The sequence below is a fragment of the Onychomys torridus genome, chromosome 9 (assembly GCF_903995425.1).
Source record: "Onychomys torridus chromosome 9, mOncTor1.1, whole genome shotgun sequence".
Classification (NCBI taxonomy): domain Eukaryota; kingdom Metazoa; phylum Chordata; class Mammalia; order Rodentia; family Cricetidae; genus Onychomys; species Onychomys torridus.
In genome coordinates this window covers 19490836-19514726 of record NC_050451.1, presented here as the reverse complement: position 1 = coordinate 19514726, position 23891 = coordinate 19490836, and the positions used below count along the sequence as shown (strand labels likewise).

Here is a 23891-nt window from a genome sequence, read left to right as displayed (position 1 = left end):
CTATTAAAACTTAAAAATAGGCATATGGATGGTTGCAGCTTTATAAATTATTCTTTCTCATCAATTCCCTTTTCTACCTCTTATCTAGTCGGTGGCTTTTTAAATATTTTAAATATATATCTATATCTATATCTATATATCTATATATCTATATATGTATATATATATGTATATATATATCACATTTGCCTTGTTCTGCTTTTGTGAATTCTGATATGTTCTTGAAAATAGGGCAACTTGAAAAATGTCTAATATGAACATTTTGTGTATTTGTTGAGTAAGAAATAATTTCAGAATAGTGATGTTGCATTGATGAGGCTATGTTTCGGTAAACACAAGAGCCTAAAGTAGCTAATTACTTACCATATCTAATCTGGTTTCTTTCATCCATAATTCATTTTAGGCTTAAGTTAGCATGTCAATTCTAATTTTAAAAGTATAATTATTGTCAATATGCCATAAATGTAAACATAAGGAATAATAGTTCTTAACAATAGGCTTTCCTTAACTTTGAGATTTTTTTAACTTTTGGTTTTTTTTTTTTTTTTTTTTTTTTTTTTTTTTTTGTGGGGGGTATCTAGAAACCGAAGAAAACATCTTTTGATCAGGATTCAGATGTAGACATCTTCCCCTCAGACTTCACTTCTGAACCACCTGCTCTGCCACGGACTGGTCGGGCTAGGAAAGAAGTCAAATATTTTGCTGAGTCTGATGAAGAAGAAGATGTTGATTTTGCAATGTTTAATTAAGTGCCCAAAGAGCACGAACATTTTTCAAAAATATCTTGTGTTGTCCTTTGTCTTTTCTGTCTCAGAATTTTGTACATCTGGCTTATTTTAATGTGATGATGTAATTGATGGTTTTTATTATTGTGGTAGGCCTTTTAACATTTTGTTCTTACACACACAGTTTTATGCTCTTTTTTACTCATTGAAATGTCATGTGTTGTCTGATTGGCTTGTAGAATTGTTATAGATTACTGTGCATTAGCACTGATTTTAATTGTCATGATTGCAGACTACAGACCTGCTTTTTGAAATGAAATTTAAACATTAAAAATGGAACTGTGTTCTCAGACTCTTTACTGAAGGTGAAACATAGTAAAAGTTCCACACACCTTTAAAATAAATATATTTATTCTTTGCCAGGAGACTCCATGGAAAAAGGTAAACAGTATATGAACATAGAAAGCACTGTTAAACCATCTCAATGTACAAACAGAGCCAGTGAAGGTACATCACAGACTTTTGCTAATATTAATATATCAAAAACAAAAGATTCCACTAGTGCTTACATGAGAACTCAGAACCTGACACTTGAGTCTGTCAACCACGCTACCACAGCTGGCACTCTGCGTCCTAGTGATTGAACAAGGCCAGAGGAGGCCACTTGTCCATACCTTCAAGCGTCAAGACTGGGGGAAATTCCAGGATCAGGCGCGAGTCAGGAAGGACACTGGGCTACTAGAGTCCAGACAGACTAGCCTGCTGATTATCCTGGGATATCTCTCCAATGGCTTGTGAACAGGTAAACAAACTTACTAACACTGAACAGTGTTTTTGCCTTGGAGGCTATCATGACTGTAAAAATGCATCTTTTTTCATCGGTAGTTGTGTCATTAAGAAATAAACCACTTTTAATTTAAAGTGACATTAACAATTGAACAAATGACATTAGATTAACTGAACTGGCAGTTACACTGATACAGAATTCTCTTCTGCTAGTGCAGTGAAGTGGTATACTCTATCTGGGCAACATAAAAGAAAGGATGCAGCTTGAGAGCATCGAAAAGCAAGGAGAAGCTTCCACATTACTTAAACCAGAGTGTCTTTAGTCTTATCCTGTACTGTACAAAGGTCCTGGTTCCTTACCGTGAGCCTTGTTTTTCATGAAAGCAAGACATACGGTGATGTACAGTAGTCTGCTCCATAACCTTGGTGTCTTGGTTATTGAGTATGCAAGACAAAAGAAAGCACCAACATACAGGATAGAAAGAACAGAGCCATACTTCTGTATGTACAAAGTCTTCAGAAACTTAACCAGGGCTAAATCATCTCAACTGGGTCTTTGCCATGCATCTTGACTGTTCAGAGAGGAAAATAGAAGCTCTTAACTAGTTTCTGGTGGCATGAAATGGCTGAATTTCAGAATTTGAAAAGTTTGTATTTCTAGGCAAGTTACACAGTAAGGAATATATATTGATACATATGAAAACTTCTTGGTCCTTTTTGAGTTTAACATATTTCAGTCCAAAAACTAAGCAGCAGTAAAAATGTTTTCCTTGTGTTTTCACTCCGGCACTGAAGGTCCTGGAATGTTTGCAGCAGCTAGAAGTGTCTCACTGCAGCAGTGGTGACTGACTGACACCACTATTCTCCACTGAGCTGGGTGAGACACTGGGACTGTGCTCTGCTGGGTTCCCACTTGAACTTGGGGTCAAGGGTTCATGTCCTTCAGAATTCTCCAGCATTTCCTGAATGAGAGGTGGCATTGATCCAGGAATTTCCATTTTCAAGGTAATGACACGTTCTGCACCTTTTTCGAGAGATAATAGAAAGCTTGTTAGATAGGAGCTAGATACGAAGGGACCAACATTCACCCTCAGCTGTGTGAAAGAGTTGTGGAATGCAGGCATCAAGTGGCCTGTGTCTTTGTTGAAAATGAACCCATTTATTAGAAGTGAGCATGGAAGAGTGTTTACAGTAGGAATAGTGGCCACCAGAACGTCAGTGTCAGGTGTGCTCTGAGATCCCAGTCAAATTGGTTCTCAGGCAGAGGCTGATCTGCCACTCCCTTTGAGAATGGAATTGTACTGACTGGGTACTCCAGAGGAGCTTTGTCACGTCTTCACTTTGAGGAAAGCAGTGGAAATGTGCACTGTACAAATTGGATAGTTGCGGTGCTTCAGTCAGATTCAGTAAATATAATTTACAAAGAGAAGTTCCTGATGGAAGATCAGAAGAATATGTGAAGGGATGGGCAGTTGCCACAATAGAAGGATGGGCGGGAATCACAACATGTAGTGGTTTTCTGCAACCCAGTCTAGTGCTGGATGGTTCTATGCTATTGCAGATCCCACAGCCCTACATGCAGCTGGTTAGATGGAAATCTATAAATAACAGGTAAACTGTTTCATAACCATGTGGCCAGGGTTTTGGTGGACTCTGCTAATATAGGACTTAGGACATTTCTATACATGGCTGTTAGTCCTCAGGTCACTGGCATAGCTATCCATGGAGAGTGATAGTAACATGTACTCAAGCATTGGTCTCTTTTTGCTTCTCTTAATCCCATGCTGGGATGAACTTAGAATGTCTCACTGAAAAAAAACAGAACAAAACTGAGAGTTCTTGTCAAACAAGTTCTCTGTGCATTTAAGCACCTTCTGAAATGCAGCGTTTGTGTCTTGGCTTGCCGAGATCCTCATGTGGAGTCTGCTAATGGGGAGGACATGACAGGTAATAGCATAGTTGGCACAAGGAACAGTTGCTGAGTCATCTGCATAGAAAAGCCCTCTGCACTCAGCTCTGAGATGGCTCTAGGCATTCCTATAATTGCCCTATGAGTTGCCACATAGAGTGAGAATCATGAGGTGAGAATATTTATATCTCTCAGCCAGGCAAGAATTCCTTTACTCAGAATTGCAGGAGTTAACTTGCCTACACCAGCGCTGTGGCCACAGTGACCCCAAGTCTTCCTCGTTTTTTTCTAGAGGTTAGGATTCAAAGGAAAACAAAACAAAACAGGCCGAGTGTATAGAAACCTGAGATATCTGGAAGCTGGAATGAGATGTATAGACTCAAAAATTAAATATGCACTCTGAAAAAGGGGATGATGGTGGAATGGCTTAGATGGCAAGCTGGTTGGCTTGAGTTGGTGCCCCGAATGCTCAAAGAGATGGAAAGAGAGAAGGGACTCCATATAATTGTTCTTTAACCCCCAAGGGCATGCATGCGAGCCCCAACAATAATTTAAAAAATACATACACTGTCTGGAAGAGTTGTTCTTCTAACTAGCCATCCCATTTGAAAACTGAATAATCTCTTAATTTCACTGGGTAGTGGCATCTGCTCTCTGCTTCTGTTAATCTCACGCCAGAGACAGTGTCAAAATGTCTTCCTAAGGAAACCTGAGGGACTCTTAACTGTGTACATATGCATGCTCAGACAATGCTTAATTCCTTTGGATTTCTGTGAGATACACATTCCAACTTACGCAGTTATGAGACTCCTAAGATTAAAACATGGGTTTTAAAAAGCAAAAGCTGGCAAAGCTCTGCCCTCCTCTACATCCTTGAAGACATACCTTTAGCACTGATGCTGCGGAGATCTGTGATTTTCATTAAGATCTTTGGAAACATGTGGGGCTTGCTGGGCCGCCGTTTTCTGATGTAAATCTTTAGTGCTTCCAACAGTGGTTCTTGGAGCTTGTCTACTTTTGTCGGTTCCTCAAGGTCCTGGCGGTCTGGATAGCAGGAGAAAGTATTCAGTGTTTAGTGTCCCAAGGCTGAAGAGCTGCTGGCCATCCCCTCTCTTGTTTCCCATTCCTCTGAATAAATGCAATTGCTTTAAGCCGTGATACTTGAAGATAGTTGTTCCTTAGTAAGCACATTTGATGCACACTGCTCGGGTCCAGAGGCAAGAATTATCTTTCATGACCAGATGGTGTCAGTATTGAACTGAACAAAAGCACCTTGGGCAGGCTGGCTGTGAAAGCCAGAGAGATAAGCCTGCCCCTTAATTACAGCCATTCCTTTTGAACTAATGTTGGCTTCTGGTTAGCCAGTAGGGGTTACTACAAAGAAGGGGCCATACTTTACTCCAGCTCACCAGGTGCATAGGGGCATGGTGAGGGATCCCAGGCAGTGATTTGAATCATTCTAGCTATATTAAGAAATAACATGCAAGGCATTTGGGTCATCACTAAAATGATCTTAGGCATATAGCAGCATGATCCTGCCTTTAAAAATGTACCTGTTTCCCACAAGAGAAACAGGACCACTGGATTTTGGCATTTCTTTCAGAGCAGAAAGAGCTCAAATACCACTACTTAATTTACAACAGAAGAAGTAGAACTCTTCCTTCCATGAGGGTTTTAGCCACTGCCTTTCTCCATGCAGAAGAACCCCAGTAGAGCCGCATGCTGTCCTGCGACTTGCTCTGTGCAGGGACTCATGAACAGTACCTCCACAGATTAAGCAGATGGCACTGAGAAGGCCTGTTTCTGTGTCATCCATTTCCAAAGGCAGGAGCTGGTTGGCAAAGGTGAACACAAGGTCAGTCAGCGGACCGAAGCCAGCATTGTGCATCTGAGTTCGATTCAGAGTAAGGCCATCAGAGAAGGTCATGGTGTCTTGCTCTGGGGTATACCTGGTGCAAATTCTGAGAATCTGGAAGGGAGAAAATATGTATGTCCACTTGCTGGATCACTTATGCTGACCTCTCCTGATAGCATCCACCAGCATTATGGTAAATGCAGGAACTCCTCATATGGGCAGCAAGCCCCATTATAGAAGACTGTTTGTGTCTTCTTTCGTTACATGTTGGCAGATGTCTAAGAACAGAGCTAGGTTATTCAGGAAATAATAAGTGGGACACACATTTTGAGAAATAACTTTTTACAAAATAAATCATAATTTGATTGAAATATCTTTTTCCTGAGTACTTATGTCTCATGCACCAAGCCAGGTGCTGGGAGGAGAAGAGGAACAAAATTCTGTTTTCAAAAGTTTAGTCAACCAAAAATAAGGTGATCCTTACCAACTGTGATGTCTAATCTTCATGACAACTTGGAGTGTGTCTACTATGGTATTTTAGAAGGGCTTAACTGATGAGGCAAGATGCACTCTGAATGTGTGTTCCAGACTGAATACAAAGGGAAGAAGCATGAAGCCAACTGAGAACTGGCACTGTCTCGGCCCTGGATACAATATGACTAGCCTTCTCACAAGCTTGCAGCCAGGGATCCTTGTGACTTGTATCTTCAAACCATGAGCTCAAATATGCCTCCCTTACATGCTTCTTTTAGGTATTTGGTTGTAGTAAGAAGGAAGGTGACTAATCTAACAAATCTTGTGTAGGTGCTTAGCATAGACCAAATGTGTATACCCTACATTCAGTCTTCCAGACTAAAGTCCTGTTGTTTACAGATGAGAGCCATAGGGCTCAGGTCACATGCTCAGTGTCCTAGCTAACAATGAATTGGACTCAACCTCAAGAAAAGCCCTATCTCATAATACAGTGTGCTTGTAGCCACACAGGTAGGCACCAGGAGTAGAGTCAGAGGAGTGCCAGGGCTCAGGAGGAAGTCCAGTCAGAGTTGGTGGGGAGGGGCACCCCACAATGGAGCACAGGCAGACTGTTCTAGAAGCCTGCCTCTCCCTGTGCTTGTAAGTCATGGGTTACAACCTCACTGTGCTCCATACCCTCTACTTGAGCACACTCTCATCCTGTAGGACTTCTGCCTTCTCTACTTCACTCTGAAGGCCGCAGGCCTGATGAGCTCTTTTGGGGTCTCCAGTCCTTCCCTAGGGGCTCTATCCTCTGTACTCTCTCAGAGCAGGACCTTCATGAAGCAGGTTTCTGCATTCTGTGTCCCCCTGCAGACACCTCTTTGTTGCTAAGCAGAGGTTAAGTTGCCGAAGTGGAGTATCTACCCAGGGGTAGAGGGAGCCCAGAGGGTTTTCTGACATCAACTGAGGGTGGCTCCCAGAAAATCCACTTTTATGTCATGAGCAATAGGATGAGTATGAGGGAAAAGCCCTGCCTCTTAGTTATAAGGCTGTATGCATAAGTAGCCCCCAGTGGGAAGCAGTGTCTGCCTTTAAAATCCCTTTACCCTAGCCCCAGCCCCATGGTTTTAAAAGAGAACCTGCCCTTCCTCTCTGGAGGCTTGGAAGCTATGGTTGAGGAATTCCCCATTCTCACAGCCATAAAAAGGACCACAGTGCTGCTATGGACAAGCTGCAGACCCACTACCCAAAGTGCTAAGTGTTGGAGCCCCACTTCCAAGGTATGAAATGGTAGTCCTCTGGGGGAGACTAAGCCTAGGTGGGTCATGAGGATGCAGCCCTGAGAAGACTTTAGACATGAAGGGACCACAGAACTTAACCCAGTGAGGAAGCAGCTGGAGGGCTTGTGACCTAAGAATCCAACAGCTTTGGCCGGCTGGTCCTGGACTCCCAGCCTCCAGACCTGTGAGAGCAGGAGGTTTGTACCTGTCTGGTCTCTGATTTTGTAGCTGCATTAAGACAAAAGTTTCCCTAGACCATAGGTGGTAGCCTCACAAAGTTATGCCATGCGCTAGGTTAGGGATTCAGTTTAGCCAGGGAGTCCCAGTGGTCCTGAGCAGCTGCAGGGCTATGCTATGGGTGGGTTGCAAATGTCCTATGGGCCTCCAGGGCAAGGTGAGGAGGGCTCATGAACAGAGGGAGGGAGGTACTCTTTGTAATAACTGGGCTTGGTCTGGAAAAGGCTTCTGCAGAAACCAGGGGAAAGCCATCACTGAGGGCCAGTAAGGATCACATGGTGTGGTGGGGGTTGGGAGTTTTAACAGTGGAGAGACATCCAAGGAAAGTCCTGTCAAACCCAGGGATCTCTGAACTTTTGTCGGTCCAGGGAAATTCCAACACATGGGAAGGGCTCTCCAGATCTAGGAAATGAGACTGGGAAGTAGTCTTCTCAGAATCTCCTGGAAGTCTCTAACTCCCTCCTTCCTTCTAGAGTTCAGAAAGGTTCCTACCAAGATGTCCAAGCAGGCAGCTTTGAGCAGGGTGATCTGGTCTGCGATGGTCAGGCCGGTGAAGCCCGGCAGACGCTTGGCGAACTCCACGATCTTAATAATGCACTTGGTGGCCAGCTCACTGAATTTGTCCCAGAGGCCTAAGTCCAGTCGGACACGGTGGTCAGCACTGGAATTCTGAGAGGGAGAGAGAAGAGGAGAGGGGGGACAAGAATCAGTGACATGCCACCAGGAGGTAGGAATGTGATGCTTCCCGAGAATGGGCTCACACTGCTGTCTCTGGGCAGACTCTGATTCCTGATTTCAAATTGCCCAGACTTTACACCAGTCACAAGACATCTGGGGAGCAAAGGAAAGCAAGCTTCTCTGTGTAGTCATCCACTCCTAATGGCCTCTAGCCATTGGTCATAACTGTTTGCTACTGCCATATGGGTGTCATGAGGGAAAACACACCACCAGGCTTCAGTCTGCCCTAGGTCAAATGAAGCCTCTGGATCTACTCATTCATAGGAGATGCAGGAACGTGGTGAGCACCACAAGGACACCATGATTCCCAGATACCATGCAAAGCCAAGGAGCCACCCAAGACATTGCACAGGAACAGCTATGGAAAGGGAACCCATGTTCAATGTTGTCCTGATGCTGATAATGACTATATAGTGAATAGGAGGGGGGCATCAATAGAAGGGGACAGATACCCATCTGTAGCAGCCATGAGCATTGTACTAAAGGGAGGAAGATGGATGCACAAGACCAGGCCATCCCAGGGCATCACAGAAGAGGCAATGCTGCACTCATGGAGGATGGGCCATCCCAGGGCATCACAGAAGAGGCAATGCTACACTCATGGAGGATGGGCCATCCCAAGGCATCACAGAAGAGGCAATGCTGCACTCATAGAGGATGGGGCAGTGGCTTTTGGGGTGGGGTGTCACAGATGCAGGAGGAACCTTTCCATAGTATTGGTAATGGTCTGTAATACATCAATACATATCTTTTGAGAAAATGAAACATTATATCATGTAAATTACATCCCAGAAGCTTAACTGATAAAAAGAGACTTATTGGCTGAGCTCTGAGCCTTCTCTGAGTTCCACTTAAAGCAAATAAGGAGGAGAGACAAGCACAAAAAAGTGAAGAGTCTGAACAGTCCAGGTGTCCAAGAGGCTTGCCTTATTTAGTGGTGACAATGTAGTTTTCTAGTCATACTTTGAACGTAGGCATGGCAGCTCAGCATGTACACGGGAAAAACCAGAATATTAACTCCTGTGGCAGGGGTGTGAGGAACCAGAAGGCGGCCTACACCAGAGCCACCTTTGCAGGGATGGAACCGAAGTGATGTGCAGTGACCACAGGGCTTCATTATGCTGCTCAGCTTCCATGTTGCATTGAAATGTCTCGTAAGAAAAACAACGGTCAAAAAGCGTCTCAGAACAGTTAATGATGCCATAACCAAGAGCTTGGGCCTGGCAGTGTTCCCAGAGCTATAGTCTTAAGTATGGCATACATGACTCAAATATCCCAGACACATACACATTGCCCCACTCCTACCCAGGTCGCATCCCTCTGACAGCCTCCTTCACCTCTCATTATTTCTCTCTCACACAATTTCCTCCCTCTTCTATATCATCTCCCTCATCTTCCTGAGGCTAAAAGCCCAATCACTTTGGTGATGAGAGGGCATCTGGCCTCTGCTCACTCTCTCCCCAAACTCTTTCAGCTCTAGCCTTTCAGGTCTCTTTGCTTTATCTGAAGGTTGGTCGTAGTCCAGCCTCAGGCCTCTGTACTGGCCATGTGTCCTCCTAGATAGCTGTCTTGGAGCCCTGCAGCATGTATCCCTTTGAGTCTTCGATCAACTTAACGATCTTTTGTGCCTTCCTCAGCCTTCTATGAAGACTGCCCACCTTCTAGCATTCTTTCCTTCATGTTCTGCGCCAGTTATGGTACTCCTCTCTAAATCCCCAGGTCACTTCCTCAGTTACACTCCTTCCTGGCTCATTTGCTAGGCCTGCCACTGCCTATAGTGCAGATGACCCAGTGAGCACTTAGTAGAGCCCAGTAAAGTTGAGTGGCATTTCATAATCTTTTGCTTGTCTGAGATGTCACAGAACAACGTCATGTTGTGGAAGAGACACCAAGAGGCTGTTTCTCCTGAAAGTCACCTAGACATCTTCATGAATTCCAAGACAACTGAACTATGCAAGGAGAGACTATGCCTGGTGTGTGTGTGTCTCTCTGGACCAATGCCTCTATCTCTGCAAATGCAATTCTGCATTGCAAACCAACAGGTTCAGTGCCCTGTTTCAGTCGGATCAGTCCACAGAAGTTAATAATGCTATCTTTGCTTCTAACGCCAGTAGGAATCCAGAGGAAGAGTTTGAAGGTGGGAGTCTGGAGACGGCTTCAGAATGGTGGTGGCCATCATGGCTTCCACAGTGTCCCTGCAGAAACAAGCATACATCTCCCAGATTAATTTTATGTCTTCCTCAAGGATCTTTGTGGAACACAGTACACTCAGGGGTGTGTGTGTGCAAGATCAAGACATGTGGCCATTTGGGCTGTAATTAAATTTAATAGGCAGTTTATTCAGTTCACAGAAAGATGCCACAGAAGAGAGGGGCAGAGGCGAGCTTGGTGGGAAATCACTTTACAATGAAGTATCCATCTGGAAAAAATGACATTGCTGGATGCAGCCAGTGTGAAGGAAATCTTCATCAGCTTTGGATGAGCTGCTCCATCATGCAAGAGTGGAGTGGGAGGGGGGCCTATGGTTCCTTCTATTAAAACAGCGAGCAACCCAGTAACAGCCTGTCAATCCAGTTCATGATTATGCAAACTGAAGGCAAGAGGCAGTTAATAAAACACAAAATAACCCCGTGTTTTATTATCCTGGCTGCTGGATTCATAGGCGCGAGGCTTGAAATGGCTTCTACATTATCTTCCAGCTGCGGTAGGTGGAGAGCATGGCCTGCCCGGGGTTGATGATGGAAGCAGCTACAGAGAGCATGGGGGTTGGGGGAAACGCTCGTAAGCAGGTGAGGAGGAAGAGGAGGTGACAGGGAAGGGAAGGACACTGGGCTGAAGCAGGCCTGACTGTGGGTAGAACATGCTGCCTGCTTGGGAAGTCCCCTGGGATTCTGTGGAAGAACGTAAGTTTCCCAGAATGCTGTGTCCTGCAGCACCCACCCTGCCCCCCACCAGGGCATTCTTGGGAAAAGCCCAGTCCCGTCAATCCAGTTAAATGATATCTTCTGCCATTGCACAGTCCCTTCTGCTGGATGACTTTCTGTTGCTTCTCCAGCTGGCATCTCTTTCAGAAAAATACTCATCAGTAGAGGCAAGATCTGCCATGTCTAAAAGCTCCTGGGCAAGTCAGTTGTTTATTTGAGGGTTCTTAAGCTAAGGAGTGAAGAGAAAAGGCTCTTCTTTTTTCTCTTTCTTTGTGGAGCTGTGGCTGGAACCCAGGGCCATGTGCACACCAGGTTAGTACCCTCCTACCAAGCCACACCTCCACCCTGGTTCTCCTAGTCAAGGTCTCGACAGTGTGGCCTCGTCTGGTGATCATCCTTGCTCTGTCTCCCTAGGGCTGGGATTTGGGGTGTAGGCTATAAAACAACTCACAAGAACTGAGTTTAAGTTTTGCGTGAGTGTTGAGAGCCTCTCCTGAGAAGCACCTTTCTTAGGCCTGGAATTGTCTGCCCATCCCAAGAGGCAGGTATCCTCCAAGTCCTGTTTGTGAGGTTGCTCTGTCTTCTGCAGTCCACTTCTCCATCATGTACATCCATGCTGTCAAGGTAACCACTCCTTGTCTAGGCCGCCTCAGACATGGGGCCATGCTGTGTGCTCTCCTCTACGTTCCACAACACTCCATGAGGTAGGCACATTGTGACTCTGTTTGGTTGACAAGGAGGCTATGGCCCAGAGAATGGCAGTGGCCCTTACAGGACACCTGGGCAAGCAGAGGGGATGCCATGCAGATAGGCTGTGGCAACCATGCTTTTCTTGGTACTTCATCTCTTTTATTTCCTGGTGAGAACTTAATGTCGCTTAAACTTTGCATTGTGTTTGTGACTTCCTTCCTGGCCGGATGCTCTCATGAGATAGCTACATGGTCCCAGCACCACCATGATGTCATTAGTGAGACCAGCATCTTCCTGGTCAATAAACATGACCCTAGACACTGTGACACCATGTACTTTGGCACGTAACAGCTAGGCATGTATGTCAGTGGGAGAGCAGGACAAGCGGTAAGAGAGAGAGACGGTGCTCATGGGAAGCTGGAGGGAGGCAGCAATGATTTCTAAACAAAGAAAAGGTAAAGACAGCCACCAAAGGCAGAAGCTGTGGGGGGCACACCCTGGGGCTGTCCAAGGCCACAGCCCGGTCACACCTTGAGTGTGGCCTTCCACTCCCTGGCATGGGAGGCAAAGGTAACATTGCTTCAAGTTACCCAGTTAATGAAACTTTTCTGAGGTAGCTCTATGAGACCAACATTAGGAAAGAACTGAATACTTCTGGCTGGAACATGGCAGGTGGATGGCAACATGGCAGGCAGGTGTGTATAGTGCAGGGAACTGAGGCTTAGGAATTATGAGCTGGTTCAAGTGACGGAGTTTTGAGGTAACAGAGGGGTCAGAACTCTGGTCTCATGACTCCCCAAAGTGTCTTACCCCAGCTTGGGTACATCTCCTGTAGGAGTCAGCCTCCCTGAGTTCTAGGTTTTTCTTCCCTAACCAATCACACATGTGATTTCTCTTAAAAACAAACAAACAAACAAACAAACGCACGCACGCACACACACACACGCACGCCATGCCTGCAGGTGCCTGGAATTGCTCACACACTTACTTCTAACACTTGTCTCAGCAGAGCCTGTTGGTGAGTTCTGTCTGTGGCAGAATCATTAGAGACATGATTCTGTCTGGTCTGAGCATTAAAGCTCCTCGAATCTTCATGGTTCAAGTTCGCAAATCTCTGCCAGGACAACTTATATCCCACCAATCCCCATTAGTGGAGTGGACAGCAGCACGTGGAAAAGTGGCCAGTGCTGATAGGAACTAACTAGTCACCACCTTACTTTTCTAGAAGCCAAGCATATGGCTCTAAATGACATCAAGCCACTCACAGGATCCAGGGGACGGCCCTTCAGTCTGCACACGTTTCCTGCCAGAAACTGTAAGACTCTGAGACCCTTTTCTCATAGAAGCGTCTGGATACACATGAAGCCTTTACAACCAAAATTACCATTGTAGAGAGGAGGAACCCAGGCTCACGGGATGTAAGTGCCATCTAAGCAGCATCAGACAGCTGAGAGCCTGATGGTGGGATTCCTGCCCAGGTTAGGGGCAGAAGGTGGTGTGTGTGTGTGTGTGTGTGTGTGTGTGTGTGTGTGTGTGTGTGTGTCCTCATCCTTGCTTCTCCCTGGAACCTGCCAGTGTGTCTCCAATCAACTAGCTGTAATTTGGGAAATAAAAGCCACAGTGGCAGATCTGCAGAGGTGGCTGTCTGCTGTCTGATTCTTCCCTGCCCACTTATGCCACAGGCACCTGACATGGGTGCCACCCCAGGGAAGGGGCAGGAAGTTTCTTGCCTTTGAAGCAATTGCCTCCCTATAAAAAGCTTTGAACAAATGCCGATCTCGGAACTGGGAGCTTGCAGAGGATGTGCTGTGGCCGATGTTATTTATGTGTATTCCCACTTACTTCCAGAAAGGATTTCAAGTCCCTTACACTGAAACAAAGCCAGATTTTTGCAGAGATGGTAAGAATAAAGGAGCAGCTGGAGGCAGTTCAGAGCACAGAGGGACAGAGGTACACTCCTCCTGAAGGCTGTCCTGCTGCCCAGCAGGGAGGGGCTGACCTCTGGTGACCTTCTATTTCTTTCTCTCCCATTCCATTGAAGAGGTCTCCCACAGAGTGCTTGGGACTGGTGGTTGCCAGGAGCCAGGTGGGCTCAATTATGGTTTAAATTGGAAATATCCCCCATAGATTCATGTCTGAGTGCTTGCTCCCAGGCCAATGGTGCTGTTTCTGGAGACTGTGGAAATGCTCATCAATGAGGTCTAGCTGGAGCACAGTCAGGGGCACCAGTGGCTGAACTTTGAAGGTCATATCCAGCCACTGTTTCCTGCTCTAACTTCAGTTTACCTAGTCACTTCATCCACAGTCTCCTTTGCCATGAGTGGAAGGACCCCCACACCCCTCTCCCAGAACCCTACACTCTCTCCACCTCCGCCTACCAGAAGTGGAAGGACCCCCACACCCCTCTACCATGGCACATGCTCTGAAACTATGAACCAAAGTGAGTATTTCCTCCCCGAGTTGCTTCTGCCGGGCATTTTTGCCCTGCAACAGAGAACTAACACAACAAATTGGCCCCAAAGTGGGGTATGTGAGAAGAGGTCCAGGAAACTGCATGGACACCCCTCAGTGTTGAAAACTGAGGTTTGGATGAGATGCTTGTCTGGAAGGAGATCTACTGTTCCAGGAAAGGAAGTGGAGTGAGTCTGAAATGTCCACCACTGAGGTAGCCGGGGCTGGACCTTGCTGAAGAATGCTGGCGGAAAAGACTCAGGTCATCCTGCTGAGGCACCAAGGAGGCTGGGGTGCTCCGCGGAGGAGCTTATGTGAAGCCGGGGCTGCCTCTAGAGAGATGTGCCTTATGTGTGAGTGATCTCACAGCGGTAAGGATCACACTTGGATGTGGGTCCCCAGAAGAGGCAACCACCACCCATCACAACTGGGCCGTTTCACCTTGTGAGTCAGGGTATGGGGCCTGACCAGGCCATGTTTAGACCCTGTCATGTGGAGAAGAGGAAAGGTCCCTCGTCAGCAAAACGTGGTCCCAGGAGCGGGTTATACGTGGGGTCGCGTCTCCTGCACTGGCTCTCTCTGTCCTCTTCAGAGGACCTGTCTGTCACCTCTGAATAGTGGAGTACATGGGACCACCTATTTATGGGGCCCAGATCGCCCTGTCCCATACCCTCCTAGACTTTCTTGAGATTATATGTACCCCTCCTAGAAGCCAGATCATGAGCCAGAGAATGGATGGCCCCATAATCCTGCCTGGAATCCATAGCTGGATTGATATTTAAAAGATGGACCCCAGATCCCCTCCAGGTCAGATATCTACCACAACCTATGTAATAAATTTCTGGCTTGAGCAGACCAAAATCCCCAAGGGGGGGGGGGGACACAAACAATTAATTTGTGCTGCCACTGCTCAGCCCATCCAACAGTAGGTGCTCACGGATGAAAAACTGCCTTAGCCCCAGTCCTAAGGCTACATGTGGGGAAGAGAGCCACCAGGAGTCCTGCCTGGCTGCCAGGCTGGCTCAGGGCTGGACTGCGAGCATTCTTGCCAACCACAGGAAACTGTATGGGAACTATGTGGGTGCACGAGAGCCTGTGCCCACACCGCTGGCATCCTAAGTAGGTGGCTCTTACCGTGGTGTATTTGCCCAGCTGGCAGAGTGAGGGGAAGGTTTCTTGGTGGGCTTTCCGGATCTTCTCTGTGAGGTCATCTAGCTCTGCTGTCATCTCGTAGCTCTCTGTGCATCCCTGCTTTGAGGGCTCCTTCTTTTTCTTGTTCCTGTCATTTCTGACGGCTGAAAAAGGGAGATGAGAGGTCATGGAGGGCCAGGCCATGCTCTTGAGCAAGAAGTCCCCTTTCCTAGCCCTAACACTTGGAAGGGGAGCAGCAAGAAAGGAGGGAACGGTTCTCAGCCAGGGAAGGAACTCGGCTGTCTCTGGCAGAACCATGCCAGCCTTTCTCAGGGCGCGGTGTGCACGCTTCAGTCTGTGGAAGCTTGACCCGTCAGAAGTTCCAATGCAGGCTGCATGCCATGTGTGGGAAGGGCCACAGGGGTGTCCCGAGTGACTGAACTGCAAGGATCTCATCCTGGCTGGGGGGTGGGTTTGTTGTTTTGTTTCATTTCACTTTTGTCAACTGGCCACAAACTGGAGTTATCTGGGAAGAAGAGATTCAACTGAGAAAAGATCTCCATCAGATTGCCTGTAGGTGAGCTTGGAGGGCATATCTTGATGAATGATTGATGTAGTGGGGCCCAGTTCACCCCTGGCAGGTAGCCCTGGTGTTCTAAGAAAGCAGGGTGAGCAAGCCCTGAGGAGCAAACCAGTGAGCAGCACTCCTCCATGGCCTCTGCTTCAGCTCCTGCCCTAAGTTCCTGCCATGACTTCTCTCATTCCCTGGAATATGAAATAACCCACCCCACAATTTTTGATATTTATCACATCAAAAGCACCCTGACTGACAGGTCAGTTATACCTGGAAGCCAGATTGTGAAGCTAGGTTGCTTCACAGTGAGGTGAGCAATCTCATTTTCTCATTTTTTTTTTTCAGAATCAGCTGACAAGTACCTAAAAGATTCCTCTTGAGGGTGATAAGGCTGTAGTTTGTGTCCCTTTATGTGTGTGTTATGCTTAGACTTCTTGTGTTAATCATATGGTATCCTGTTATAATGTTATTTATAACTACAAAAACCCTTGGCCAAGACAACTGTCTACTCATACACCCGTTCATTTAGACACCCAGTTCCAGGTCACTTGTGGCTGCCTGGACCTCAGCAGATAAGTGCCAGTGGCACACAGTAGGGTTCATGACTCAGAGCTGTGGGACAGCCTCCTCCCAGGGCCAGCTTTCTCCATGGTGGTAAGTGAGTACAATGCCAAATTCCAGCTCTTGGCAGGAACCTGAAACCCAGGGAGGCAGATAAACTGATACCAGATCACATGACCCCTCCAGGGAGTCCATGTTCACTGGAGTGTCAGGACCTAGGCTGCCTGGATGTATACGATGCCAGCATGACCTGGGCATGTGTGATGCAAGATGACCCAGGGTATAATCTGATCTGCCTAAGAGGATTTGGCCTGGCTGCCTCCCTAAGGACACATAGGTCATCAGGACACCCAGTGTCCATACTAGGAGAGTCATCAGGATCTGTGTGGACAGGAGATGGGGGTGGGGCACATGGAAGGGGAGACAGGCTGGGGAGGGAGGAGGAATGGAAGGAAGTGAGAATCGCCAACGGCACAGAGGAGAAAACATTGTCTGTGTAAGCAGTTCACAAGGCCAGGAAGGGCCACGTTTAGGAAGAGGAGCATTCTGTGCGTGTCTTGATACCTGAACCTGGAGGCTTGACCACAGAACTCACCTAATCCCCATTTAAGGAGGTAGAACTGCCAACTTCTCTCTTTATCGGATCCACTTACTACCAAGGAAGTAGACACATGGGATAACACAGGTACCTTCCTTCTCAGTCCCTGGAACAGTTGTTCTAGATGTTGGAAAAATAGAGGCCCAAGAAGGGGCTTTATGGCACTCCCTTGCAACTCTGCAATGAGGTAGACCTTCCTTGGAGATTTGGGGATGGGGCGAAAGGCCTCATGTTGTGAAGTGTGTGTGTGTGTGTGTGTGTGTGTGTGTGTGTGTGTGTGTGTGTGTGTGTGTCTCCACAATGAGGTAGGCAGCACAGAGTGGCAGAATGGTGGTCTTTAGGCTCTCTCTCGAGGAATAGTGTTCTACTAGGGAGAAGGTACTATATCCTGAAGGCTTGTGTGTAGGTGTTCCAGGCTCTTGTACAAGACGTTAGACCCCTCCTTTAACATGCCTCTGCTTTAGCCCACACAAAGGTCAAACCCAAGTTTATTTCCTAAACATCTCTGAGAGAATTTTGATATTCCTTACAGTTACCATATGACCCAGCAGCTCTTTTCCTGCCACACACCTCAGAGAGCTAACTTCAAAATGCAACCATAAATCTCACTATTCTTAACACCAACCCTAACAGCCTTGGGGTGGAACAGTCCACATGCCCTTCTGTGGATGGCACATAAACTAAATGATTTGTCAAACCATAGAATCTTGCTTGTTATTGAAAGAAATGAAATACTGATGCAGGTTACACTGTGGATGAACTTTGGAAACTGTGCTGAGAGAAGAAACCAGTTGCCAAAGACCATGTGTTAAGACACATGGTTTAGTTAGGGTTTCTATTGTTGTGAGGAGACACCATGATCACAACTCTTTTTTTTAGCTGAGGATCGAACCCAGGGCCTTGCACTTGCTAGGCAAGTGCTCTACCACTGAGCTAAATCCCCAACCCACAACAACTCTTACAAAGGAAAACATTTACTTGTGGTGGTGCTTTACAGTTTCAGAGGTTTAGTCCATATCATCATGACGGGGAGCATGGTGGCTGGGAGCATGGCTGTGTGCAGGCAGACATGGTTCTGAGAAGTCAACATCTTGATCCAAAGCAACAGTTGGGAGAGGTCTGAGACACTAGGCAGTATCTTGACCATGTATGAGACCTCAAAGCCTGCCTCCACAGTGACACACTTCCTCCTACAGGCTATACCTCCTAATAGTGCCACTCCCTTTGGGGACCTTCTTCTTTTAAACCACCACATTCTACTCCCTATCCTCCAAAGGCTTATAGCCACATCATAATGTAAAATTATACTCAATCCAACTTCAAAAGTTCTCATAGTCTATAATAATCCCAAACTTAATTTAAAAGTCTAAAGTTCCAAGTCTCTTCTGAGATTCATGCATTCTCTTAGCTATAATCACTTGTAAAATTAAAATAAAAAAGTAGATCACATACTTCCAACAGATAATGGCATGGGATATATACATTATTGTTCCAAAACAGGGAAGGGAGCATACTGGAAATATACTGGACCAAAGCAAGACCAAAAACAAGCTGGACAAACTCCAAACTCTGTATCTCCACATCTGATATCAAAGCATTCTTCAGATCTCCAACTCTTTTCAGCTTTGTTGACTACAACACACTTCTTTCTCTTGGGATGGTTCTACTCCCTTTAGGCAGCTTTACTTGGCAGGTATCCCATGGCTTGGGCATCTCCAGCATCTTGGGATCTCTAAAGCAATCAGGCCTCAACTTCGCAGCTTCGTGCAATAGCCTCTGTAGGCCTCCATTTGGGGACACCCCTGACCAATGCCTGGCTTCAGCAGCTTTCTTTAGTTGTGGAGGCAAATTCCGTAACTCATTTCTTCTGTCCTTAACTCCAGAACCATGTGACCAAAGCTGCCAAGTTCTGCTCCTTACTGGTGCTGGAACATGGTCCCCTTGTTCAATTACATCTCTACCAGCTTTCTGTTTTCAATGGTTTCCTTCACTGCCTAAGCTTGGCTGTCCAGAAACTGGATCTGTAGACCAGGCTGGCCTTGAACTCAGAGGTCCTTCAATTACATCTTCACCAGCTTTCTTTTTTCGATGGCTACCTTCACTCCCTAAGCTTGGTTCTTCTGGAACTTGTAGGCCAGACTAGCCTCAAATGCAGAGGTCTGCCAGCCTCTGTCTCTGGAGTGCTGGGATTAAAGGTGTGTACCACCACACCCAGTTCTTTAATTCCTTTTCACTGTTGAGAATTTAACTGGGTGCGATCTTGCCCTGAGGCCACCACACCCTTTATTCCATTTCTTAACCAGTTTATCTCCTTGAACACAGGATTTAGCTCTCTTTCACTTCCTGGTGCTCCTTTTCTCCTAAAATATTTTTCCTTGCTCAGCTTGCTCCTTTTCATTATAAATCTTCATTAGAGTTAACACTAGTAACCACACAATGGATTCTGTTTTAGGATTCCCTCTGTTAAGGGAATGAATCCAAAACTCTTCACTTTAGCCTCAGGCAAACTTTTCAGACAAGAGCAAAAAGCAGCTACATTCTTCACCAAAATATCACAAGACTGCTGTAGTTGCTCCCGGGAAGCTGTGTGCTGTTTTCCCAAGGCCTCTGCCTCTGAATGGAGCTGTTTTGGACACTAGAGAGATGCGACCTTCCGGGAACAGTGGCCCTGCTATCACATCTTCTGCAACCTGACCCCTGGACTGCTCATCATAACCTGACAGCATCCTCCATGCCACACAGCAACCTGGAAGGATGGGGAGGATGTGGATCCTGTGAAGGCCCTGTGTCTTGCAGGTGACCAGGCTAGTTCTGAACTTCACACAGACAATGGCTCTTCAGTGCTTTGTGATGCCTGCCACACAAAATGATAATGAAGTTCTGTGAAGGTTGACACTGAGAATTCTGTGTGCATAATGCTGTGTGAGGGTCCTCACTGTGACTGCAGGTGGTGATGCAGGGTATGAGGAGGGTACACCAAGGGGCAGTGAGGGCTACGGGCAGAAAGGGCTATGGCCATGATCCCTTTCTTTGGGAGCCTATAGTGTAGAACTATGCTTTGTGGCACCCCAAACTTCCCTTTCCCATAAAGCACCTGGCTGTTGCACACAGAAGGCCCCCATCTATAGATGTAACCATCTTGTTAAATAAGAAACACAGAGCCAATTGCAGAATTAAAAGCGAAGAGGTCAGAGCAACAGCTGAGAGCTGAAAACCTTACCCTTCACTGCTGCTCTGTCTTTCCTCTCCCCAAGAGACCTACTTCCTGTGTCCTGTCTTTTATATAGACTTTCTGTTCTGCCTTCTCATTGGTTGTAAACCCAACCACATGACCTCCTCATCACTGTCTGTCTGTACAGACCTCCAGGTCTTCTATGGTTGGTATTAAGATTAAAGATGTGTGTCTCCATGCTGGCTGTGTCATTGAACACACAGAGATCCTGCCTAGCTCTGCCTACCAAGTGCTGGGATAAAAGGCGTGCACCACCACCACTGCCCAGCTTCTACTATGGCTTGCTCTGACCCCAAGGCAACTTTATTAATATACAAATAAAATCACATTTCAGTACAAATAAAATATCACCACACCCATCCACAATGGCCAGGGGGGCTGACAAGCTGCTTCTCTGCAGTCCACCCCTGAGAATGGGTAGGGATGTAGTGGGATTACATGGTCAGCTTGTATCAGAGCCTGCTCCCTGCCCCACTGCTCCAGGGACTATAGAAAAGGTAAAGCTTTATTTTACTTCTTCTGTGTTCCCAAAGTTTACTACAGCTCGCCTCACAGTGGGCTTTCAGGGACTGTGCTGTGAATGTCATGGAGAATGGGTGACTAAATACGGGGTTCCTTCCCTTTGTAGGGGCATTTATGTGGCCAGACAGAGTTCTTCTGAGCTGTTGCCTCCTAAAATTAACAGCCTTGCTGTCACCTAGTGGTCTGCGGAGGGATCATTGAGTGCTCCTGCCCCTTCAGCAGTGGCCTGGAGGATGATGTAAGGGAGGGGTGTATGTGATTTATACACCCCTGATAGGACTTGGCCTGATGTTTGCAAAGCGCTTCTTAGAGTAAAGGTGCTTCATAAATATCAGGCTTCTACTCAGGAGGGGCAAAGTGCTACAAATCAGATTTGGTGGCATGAAAGTAACATATTTATGATCCACTATCATATTGCAAATGAAATGAATGTAATAAAAGTGTCACTTATACAAATCCCTCTGATGTACAGATCCCGACCTATGAATACGAAAACAGACACCCAAGCACTTTTATTTGAATGTCTAATCACGGAAATAAATGAAGCCATGTTCATTTTAATGTGTGCACTTGTGCATGTATCTGGAATATTGATTTTTCATACACACGATAAAAATTGAGTGCAGAAACATGGGAAAGCTGCGAGCCTCACACGGACCCAGGAAGAGGACAACAGTGCTTTCCTGAAAACTTCTTGTCTTCAACAAGGGAAAATGTCATCAATGGTACATTTTGTTCATGAAGACTTTTTCATATTCCGTTTAGCAAGGGGAGCACAACGGCCTATTTATTCTTGCTTGAAATTAAAGTCTGAAATCCGCACATTCCGACTCCTCGGATCCCTGCTAACTGCATGAATAATGGGTCACAGTTGGTCTGAAGCCGTCCTGTAACTACCGTGCTGAGATGCTCAGGAGGAGAACATGGAAGTATGGTCTAATCTGAGTTTAAAGACTGTTTTCTGGGCTAATTATATAAATGAACTCCACAGACCTGAGGGCAGGGGATCCATCACTAATTGTTGAGATTACTTTTCTCATAACTTAAGGATTGAATGGTTGGTTGGTGTTCAAGCACTTGACAAGAATGATTATATAAAGGAGGGCTGAGCTGGGGTGCAATGCTTCCTCCACTGCACAATGTCCTTGACGATGGAGTCTGTCTGTCCCCTAATAAAGACCATGCCACACATATAGTGGTTGGAACTCAGAAAGATGAGTGGCAGAGGCTGAGCTTTCTCTCCATTCAGTTTGCAGGTATTATTGGACCAGCTCAAGGCCAGAGCATGCTGAGTGTTTGTGTAGTGAAAGAATCCTTTCATTCTGGGGACCTCAATTTCAGCTACTCCCCACATCTCCAAGCAGGCCACATGGTTGTGTTTGTAGAAACACTCGCACAGGTGACTCCACACTCCCACAACTGCCAAGTGCTGTCCACTGTGCCAGAGAGCAAGCAGGGGCACTGTTGGGAATCTGTAGATAACAAGTCAAGTGTGAAGGAAACAATCTGGATGTAGCTTTTCAAAAATGCAGCAAGGTCCTTATGGCTTGGACCAGCTTCCCAAAGCTACTCGGAGCAGCAGAGGCCAGTCCTTCATGCCACAATGTGCAGAGGCCAAATTCTTCTCAAACTGCTTTATACAAAGGATACCTCGGAGACAGTTCTGGAGACACCCTTCCCCACGTGACCATTAGCAATGGAGACCCTATCCTTGCATGTGGACATCATTCCACTCCCTCCTTCTTAAATCTCAGCAGGTGTAGCCAGCCCTGTTGGGGTGGATGTGTTTTTCTGGTGGCCATGCTTGCAAGGCAATGCTTTAGGGTATAGAGGCTTTCTCCCAGTGACATGTGAACTACAGGAATCATTTTCAGGTTAACTCTTCAAAAGAAGGCAAAGAAGATGGGCGTGCTGACAAATGCTTGTCTTCCCATCCCCGCAGAAGTGTAAGCAGGAGAATCAAAAGTTTAAGGCTAGCCTGGACGATCAAGTGAGCACCCCGTCTCAGAGCAAGCATATGCATTAAGAAGAAGCCCGGTGCCACAGCATCATGGGAAGTGCTTCCTCTTGTCTATGAGGCATTGAGTTTAATCCCCAGGACTGTAAAGCAAATAAACAAAAATCAACCAACCAACTATTCTGCTCACTGCTGCCTGGGCTCAGAGGGCAAAGAGAACATTCTAGTGTGCCGTGCTGTGTAAGGGCACACAGTGGGCACGTGCAATTGAGTGACTGTGGGGTTTCCATAATCTCCTTGCCAATTGGTGGTTCTTAGCTGCATTCCTCGGGCAGCAAGGGGCGACTTCAGTGCGAGTTTTGCGTCTCTGACCTTGTGCTTTTTAATAGCTGTCCTTTGTAGCTGGGGCTGAGGCCATGGCCTTAACACCTGACAATGGAAATGGAAGACACTGGGTCTGTATCAGTCATCTGACTTTGAACAAAGACTCAGCCACTCACTACTCTCCTTGCTTTTTATATTATTTATTTATTTATTTGCTTACTTACTTACTTATTTACTTATTTTTGAGACAAGGACTCCCTATGTATCTCTGGCTGTCCTGAAACTTGCCTTAGATCAAGCTGGTTTCCAACTCACAGAAATCCATCTGTCTCTGCCTTCCAAGTGCTAAGATTAGAGGAGTGCACCACCATACCCAGTCCTTTGCCTTGTTAAAAAAACAACAACTTCCATGTGGGGAGCAGAGTTCAAGGTCCATGTCATGTCCCAGTGCACAGTCAGAGCACAAGTCCAGGTCCATGTCCCAGTGCACAGTCAGAGCACAAGTCCAGGGTCCATGTCCCAGTGCACAGTCAGAGCACAAGTCCAGGGTCCATGTCCCAGTGCACAGTCAGAGCACAAGTCCAGGGTCCATGTCCCAGTGCACAGTCAGAGCACAAGTCCAAGTCCATGTCCCAGTGCACAGAGCACAAGTCGAAGTTCACATTGTTGCTGCCCTGCCTGCCCTTGCACATATGGAACACTCACTGTGGGTCTTTTGACTTTTTGGATAAAAAGAGTTGGTCATCCTAGCATCAGGAATGAACACACAGTCAGCTGTGTAGACTATAGTCACATGTCTAGAAGGGTCATGTGACCTGCATCTGTCAGTCATCTGAAGGATGGAAAAGTGGTCACTGGGTTTCCAGACATTTGCTAACATTTGGAACATTAATGTCCCATCTAGAACATTAATGTGGAGAAGCTCTTGCATATTTTCAAAT

At 46.4% G+C, this 23891-nt stretch overlaps 2 protein-coding genes across 3 annotated transcripts in view; one reads left to right on the top strand and one right to left on the bottom strand.

Moving 5' to 3' along the window:
* The window catches only part of Top2b (DNA topoisomerase II beta), a 64351-nt gene extending 63206 nt beyond the window's left edge, over positions 1 to 1145 (top strand). Inside the window, exon 36 of the mRNA XM_036199704.1 lies at positions 582 to 1145. Coding sequence (XP_036055597.1) covers positions 582 to 749 — 168 coding nt within the window. The 3' untranslated portion in view covers positions 750 to 1145. The remainder of the gene's footprint in view (positions 1 to 581) is intronic.
* Positions 1119 to 23891, bottom strand: part of Rarb (retinoic acid receptor beta) — a 331881-nt gene continuing 309108 nt past the window's right edge. For both annotated transcript variants that reach the window (XM_036199705.1, XM_036199706.1), the window contains exons 4-8: positions 15186 to 15346; positions 7741 to 7917; positions 5185 to 5389; positions 4306 to 4464; positions 1119 to 2535 (exon numbers count right to left, since the gene is read on the bottom strand). In XM_036199705.1, the coding sequence (XP_036055598.1) occupies positions 2339 to 2535; positions 4306 to 4464; positions 5185 to 5389; positions 7741 to 7917; positions 15186 to 15346 (899 nt within the window). In that variant the 3' untranslated portion in view covers positions 1119 to 2338. The remainder of the gene's footprint in view (positions 2536 to 4305; positions 4465 to 5184; positions 5390 to 7740; positions 7918 to 15185; positions 15347 to 23891) is intronic.